This window comes from Typopeltis vanoorti, chromosome 14 (genome assembly GCF_054136105.1).
Source record: "Typopeltis vanoorti isolate ZY-2024b chromosome 14, IOZ_Tvanoo_1.0, whole genome shotgun sequence".
NCBI lineage: Eukaryota > Metazoa > Arthropoda > Arachnida > Uropygi > Thelyphonidae > Typopeltis > Typopeltis vanoorti.
In genome coordinates this window covers 51691167-51697898 of record NC_143562.1, presented here as the reverse complement: position 1 = coordinate 51697898, position 6732 = coordinate 51691167, and the positions used below count along the sequence as shown (strand labels likewise).

General features: G+C 34.8%; 1 protein-coding gene across 1 annotated transcript in view; it reads left to right on the top strand.

Annotated features, from left to right (window-relative positions):
- Nucleotides 1–2882: 2882 nt before the first annotated feature.
- LOC150099470 (chymotrypsin B-like) overlaps nucleotides 2883–6732 on the top strand; it is a 73429-nt gene continuing 69579 nt past the window's right edge. Inside the window, exon 1 of the mRNA XM_090404416.1 lies at nucleotides 2883–2941. Coding sequence (XP_090260542.1) covers nucleotides 2893–2941 — 49 coding nt within the window. The 5' untranslated portion in view covers nucleotides 2883–2892. The remainder of the gene's footprint in view (nucleotides 2942–6732) is intronic.

Genomic DNA, 6732 nt, shown 5'->3' with positions numbered 1-6732 from the left:
AGACAGAACGGGTAGAATAATCTCTAAGTGGGTTTGAAGCAAGGCTGTAAGATGAGTAATGTACAAAGTAATATTTACTCATAAAACTCATAAGAATGGATTATTAATCATCGTTTCTGGTCTCTGTTGAAACACTGCCAAGAATTAGAAAGAGAATTTAGAGGTACTGGCACAAATGTGAGGCAATATTCTATTGATGGATGGATCTGGAGAAAGTAAGCAATTCACTAGTGGCACAACAAGCATAGAATGCAGTTGGAAATCCAGCTATTATTATCATTACTATTAGTATATACCTCCTTGAGTTTATAAGGCTTGTCGTTTTACTGTCTGCATATTTGTTATATTCAAGGGCGTTACACTCTTTACTCATTCCACTTATGGAATGCGGAAATCATATTACTCCTCCACCTTCTATTTATCAAACTACCGTAGCAATACTGAAGGATTTTTATTTGTAGAGAAGGCTCATTTCTAATTTCTCTTCCGAAGTGTCAAACTGTTGATCAGTTTGCATTATTCGTAGTTAAAAAACCGTCAGAACTCATATAGAGAAACACATCTCTGATGATTTAGATAAATCATCAGAGATGTGTTTAAAGAGTGATGTTTTAGGCTATTAAGACAGCTGTATGTATGTAAAAAGTTTCTTCCAGAAGTGTCTTTGTAGTATTAAATAGATTAGGTGATAATTGTTTTCAGAACTTAGAGAGAGAGAGAGAGAGAAAATTTGAATATATTATTTTCTTCTTCACAAAGATGCATTGGAAATGTTCATTTGGGGAGTTGACTGTAGATCTTCTTGAGATATTATTAGTATGTAATTACAAAGTTGCTCGCTTGGTAGAAATAATTGGATAAAGAGCAAAAGGGAATTCTCGTTGATCAAAGATGTATCTCGTATTTATCATCACTACAAAAATTCATTAATATGTATTTGAGGCAGGATGTTTTTAAAACATAAAAGTGGTTACACAATTAAGAGAAAACTTCATTGAATGCAAGTATTTGGATAGAAGCACTAAAAGAAAATATGAAAGAAAGACCAGAAATTTAGGAGATCATATCTTACATTGCCATATTGCTGAGTGACATCAAACTTAAGGAAACTGCTGTAGATACCTACTGTATGAAGAGATGGCGGTTGTGTTAGAGTGAGTCTAACACAGGCCTCCTCTAACAAAGGATAAGATCTTCATTCAGATCACAAGCATCCATCCCGTGGATGTTTGTGATTGTTTTAAATTAGATACTGAATTTCATCGTTCAGTGCACAATTATCACTCCTCCTCCTACTGATCGCAGAAGTAGAGTAGCTTGAAAGTATATCATGTTTTTGGTCTCTTGAGCAGGATTTCCAGATATGTAAAAATAAACAAAAATATAAATAAAATGAATATCAATGATATCTTCCTTAATCGTACAGTATTAATTCTATAGGTTAACAACCTTTCGTGAGTGGGTGGGTGGAGTTATATTAAAAAGAGTGTTACACTGTGATCTGATTCTGTGGGAAACGGAATAATAACAGTAGAGTTGGAAGGATTATTAATGAGAAAAAGATCAAGGGCTTGTGAATAAGATGTTCAGGAATTCTAATGATATGTTTATTAAGATTATTGCTAATAACAAAAGCTTCTGCATCTCATGAAACTGGCAATTGTGGAAAACGTCAACCAGACTTGTGTACATAACATTATCGGTGAGATGGCTTACTTCTTCAGAAGGAAAATGATTTATGTTTCTTTCTTTTTTATTGCATTTGAAAGAAGCGTAGAGTGGAAGAAAGGAAAGACGGTTAAAAAGTTAAGACTAGTCTCTTGAGTTAAAAGTGTTACGTTTTCTGATGGAAGCAGTAATTTAAGCGTACAAGATAAGATAAGATGCTCATGAACTAAATAGCACTGAAAAGGAGAGATTCATGTTGGTCAACCTCTAGCATATGATATTAGAGTCTACATAAAGACAGATGCCTCTTTGAAGGGAAAAAGAATCATAGGAGAAAAAAAAATAGATGTGAATCCCACGCACGCAGTGGTATAAACCAGCCAGTGTACATCATTCAGTTCAGTGATAGCTGCCCTCAAGGCTTTGTGTAGTGTGTGTGTGTGTGTGTGAGAGAGAGAGAGAGAGAGAGAGAGAGAGAAAGAGAGAGAAAAGCCCCTATCTTCTAGCACTAATTCCTAGCAGATATAGATGGTTGTATATATACGGATATATATATACAATAGAAGCACCTAATAAGCTATTAGGCAAGCTGTGTGTCCGTTACTAGCTCCCCCCCCCAAACAAAAAGTGCCAGATTGTAACAGTTGGCATTATGAATATTCACTAATTCAGAAACCACCCTGATCCATTAGGTGCAATACTTGGCCTACGCGTGGCTACGCTTTGCTGCTCTCATAGCCTCTAGCTAGAAGTAACTGAGAACCATTGGACGTTGTTAAATTGCTATACAGAGTCAGAGTTATTTGATATCAACGAATCAGCTAGGAAGAACCAATTAATTAACAAATGATTTCCACCCTATTTGGAAAGAAGTTAAACCAAGAAAATGTCCGAAGAGAAAAATCAGTTATTTGCTCGGTAGCTCACTCTTATAAGTCATATTCACGATATCCTTGTATGATAACGGTTGATGTTGGTTTTTCCTTTAATTACAAATCTACTTATTTCTTATCACTTTTGTACTTTCCTCTACCTGTGATATGAAGATCAAATTCCGCAAATCAGGTGTTCATTGCGGTGTTTTCTCATAGCCACAGTTGCAATTATTCCCTTATATGTCCTTGTAAGTTCAGTATTTGTTCAACTCGTCATTGCATAGTTTATTATTCTAGTTCCTCAGAATCCGCCGCATAAAAAATGCATCTTTTTGAACATCTCGGGCTAATGATAGTAACAATAGTAATAAGTGCAGCTAATTTGGCTGGAGTTCGAGGTAAGTATCTTGTGAACATGGTGTTGATAAAATTAAATTTACATTTGGTTTGTAATTGTTGTATTTGCATTTCTTACACACATATAGTATATTTCAGTTACAGTGGATGAAAATGTTATTTACGGTGGGTAACGGACATTAAACAGCACTTTGCAAAATTACTATCATGTTGTCAGCTGCTGTCATATGTTATTTAAGAATCTAGAGTTAAATCCTCAGGCTTGTTTTTTTCAGTGTTTAAGAATACGATCACTAAACGGTATCTTTCATAATGTGACTAGATTTAGACTATAAGTTGCTTTACATTTATTTGTTATGTTTCTTCCACCAGAAGACATAAGTCCATCTAGGAATGCAACTTTTCCCGCATTATTAAAATTGTGCTTTCTATCTACTCCCATTATATTACGGTTGCTTTTTTGTATTCCGAGAATAGTATCCACTTTCTGACAATCAAGGGGAAAAGCTCCATGTAACTGTTTCGTAGAATTATACTATTTGGAAGTCTCAAAATCATCACCTGAAAAGGAATTTTTCTTTAATGGATAATGGACGTTTATTTGATAATATAATTACTGTTGGAGTTTAAAAATATACATTTTGCTTACTATTTAAATGTAAATCAAGAAAAGCTTAATCGGACTAAATGCTAAAGTAGCGAAACGAATATTTCGGGGAGAAAAACATCTCTCCGAGAACAACTGAAGCCACTGGTAATCCCTCATTTCTTTATCACGCAATTATATTTTTGGTGGTTTATGCCTTTCTCTATAGGTATTCTTTGGTCACTGTTCAACCATATTGCAATCCATCGTTGCTTCTCTTTCATCTAAATATATAAAGCACGAGTGACTACTTCAAACTAGCACAAACTATTATTTTCTTTCCTTTCGTTTGGGAACAACCTCCGTCTTCTCTCTCTCGATCTCACACACACACACACACACACACACACACACACACACACACACACACACACACACACACACACACACACACACACACACACACACACACACACACACACACACACACACACACACACACACACACACACACACACACACACACACACACACACACACACACACACACACACACACACACACACACACACACACACACACACACACACACACACACACACACACACACACACACACACACACACACACACACAGATTTCTTCTAATCAACTTCTAATGCACAAGGCACTTATATATACGTACTCTGAAACACTTAATACCGTTTCTGACGAAACACTCGTTTGCATGAATAAATTGTGTGCGTCTAATAAACCGTAGAGCCCACGCTCATCGCCGCTAACATTCAAAGACACCTCATAATTCATAAGCATACACTTCTTGCATAATAAACTAAACTATATGTTATTGTCTAAAATAGCGTGACTTCTGGTCTATTTTCTTAAAATGTGAAGTTAAAAAATCTGAATTAGTTTGAAGAAAAACCCTATTTTCATAAGCAAAAATCGACTAAATCGAAAACTCGCTGAAAAAATGGCTAGAAAAAGTTGTTGTTTACCACTAAAATCGAACATATAAAGTCTTTCTTTTGTAGCTTTAGCGCTATGGAAGTAAGCACCATTTCCGTAGGATTTCACAGGCATCTTATTTTATGACCGAATACTTGAATATTTGGGTTGCTTCAAAAGATTGGAAGAGTGTATTTAGAATTCTGCTCTTTATTTCTGATCTATTTTTTCAGTTATACTTTAATGGTGTTTAATGGATCGTCCCTTTATTCATGTTTGTCTGGATTCCCCCCCTAAAAAAAGTTAAAGAAGATAAACAAATATCTCCCTCTTCATCAAATTATTGACATCATCGTCAGGAAAATAAGAAAATAACACTCGATACGTTTATATCATTACTAACTTCCTATATAGCCAAATTCTATCGAAATTAATGTGATATCTAGTCAGGACTTCAATATTGTCAGATTTTACATATTTTTCTTGAAACACAATTCCTATGTATGTGTATTACCCCATCTTGATCTTGATCTTCCTCTAGGCCTTTTTTTCAGCCATTCTGGCAAAACAAAACCCATTAGTTTTGCTAATCTTTCCTCTCCCATTATCTGCAATCGTACACTTCAGGTTGGGTCTGCTTTCACACGCACGAATGCTAACAATAGCAAGTTTCTTCCTAATATCCTCACTTTTAATAAGATATTGAAACTGATGCCATCTGTGCATTCATCTAATTTTTCTCAGAACTTCTTTGTATCTGCGGCCTCTAGTCTTTGATCAAGTATTGTATTTCTAACCTAGATCTTGCTCCATAAGTTAAGATTGGTTTTAAATTTATTCATTTGACTTCCTACCATATCAGCTTTGATAATTCTATTATCTATTTCCATTTTTAATTTACCATCTTCACTAAATATTTTGTCCAAATAACTGAAACATTTTACCTATTTTATATGCTCTACATGTAGGATTGATTTCCAATGTCTGAGCCTATTTTTATCGTCTTTATACATTTATTGAAGAGCTTCATCCCAAATGTATTAGAGAAGGTGTTCAGTTTAGTCGGAATTCCACAGACCTGTACTGGATTTATTTAAGAGTACAACATTATCTTCATATAGTGAAGAGCTGAGATTAACATCTCCGATTTTTTTATCAGGTTTAATGCCACTTTCCTTCATAATGTGATCCTCATAGATGATGAATAAAAGTAGAGAGAAAGCACATCGTTTTATCACACTTCATTTAACACCAAACCATTTTCCCATAACTTTTTCAGTTCTAACTGCTGACTTACAACTCAACTATAGACAATGTATTGTTCGATATAATGCCCAATTTTACACCATATAGTTTCAATGTTTTTGAACAGCTTTTTTCTTGGCATCTTGTCATTTGTTTTTTTCTAGTTCCACAAAACTTAAATACACATGCTTGGTTTATTACCATGATATCTGAACTATTTTTGTAAAGGTGACACTCTGATCCTCTCAACCAGATTTGCATGAATCCAACTTGCTCTCCTCCAATTTTCCCTTCTACAAACTATGCTTGCATGATATTTATTCAAGCTTTTATTTTACCTGGCACACTCCATGGAATCAGGAATCAACGAAATTCGTAATTCTTGCATTCAGTTTTATTTCCTTTTTTACAGATTGGTATTATGAGAGCTCTACTCCAGTCAGCTGGAATTCTACCCTGTGACTGGATCTTCTAAATCATTCGGTGTAGTAGCCACTGAAAAACTTTTATTCCTCCGTATTCAAGCATTTCTATCGTGTGTCATCTACTCTAGCTGATTTCCACATTTTAATTTCTTGTTGGCTTTTCTCCCTCAAGCATTGATACGTGGAATCGTAGTGTCACTGCTTGTTTCATTTGTCTCTCAAAATAATTACTCCAGTTATCTTTGATTTCTTTAAGTTCAGTTTTATATAATCTTTATCATCTTAGATTCCTTTTGCAGTTCTCTATTTCTAAGCTTTTTCAATAGCCTCAGAAAATTTTGTCATTTCCTGTTATTTATCTTCTATGTTATTACCAAAGTCCTCATACGACTTTTCTTTAGTTATTTTCTTACATTTTTCTCTATATTTTCTCACTGCACATGCAGACCTTCTTTTGCCAGTAACTTTTGATATGCTTTCTTCTTTTCCTTGGCTACCTGTAGAACTTCGTGAGTACACCATTGAGTTCTGATTTTTTTTTTCTTTTCTTGCAGAGTATCTCGTCACCTCTCCGGTTGAATCAGTCAATATTTTCTTACGAGCCTGTGACTGTACATTCCAGGTTTGGT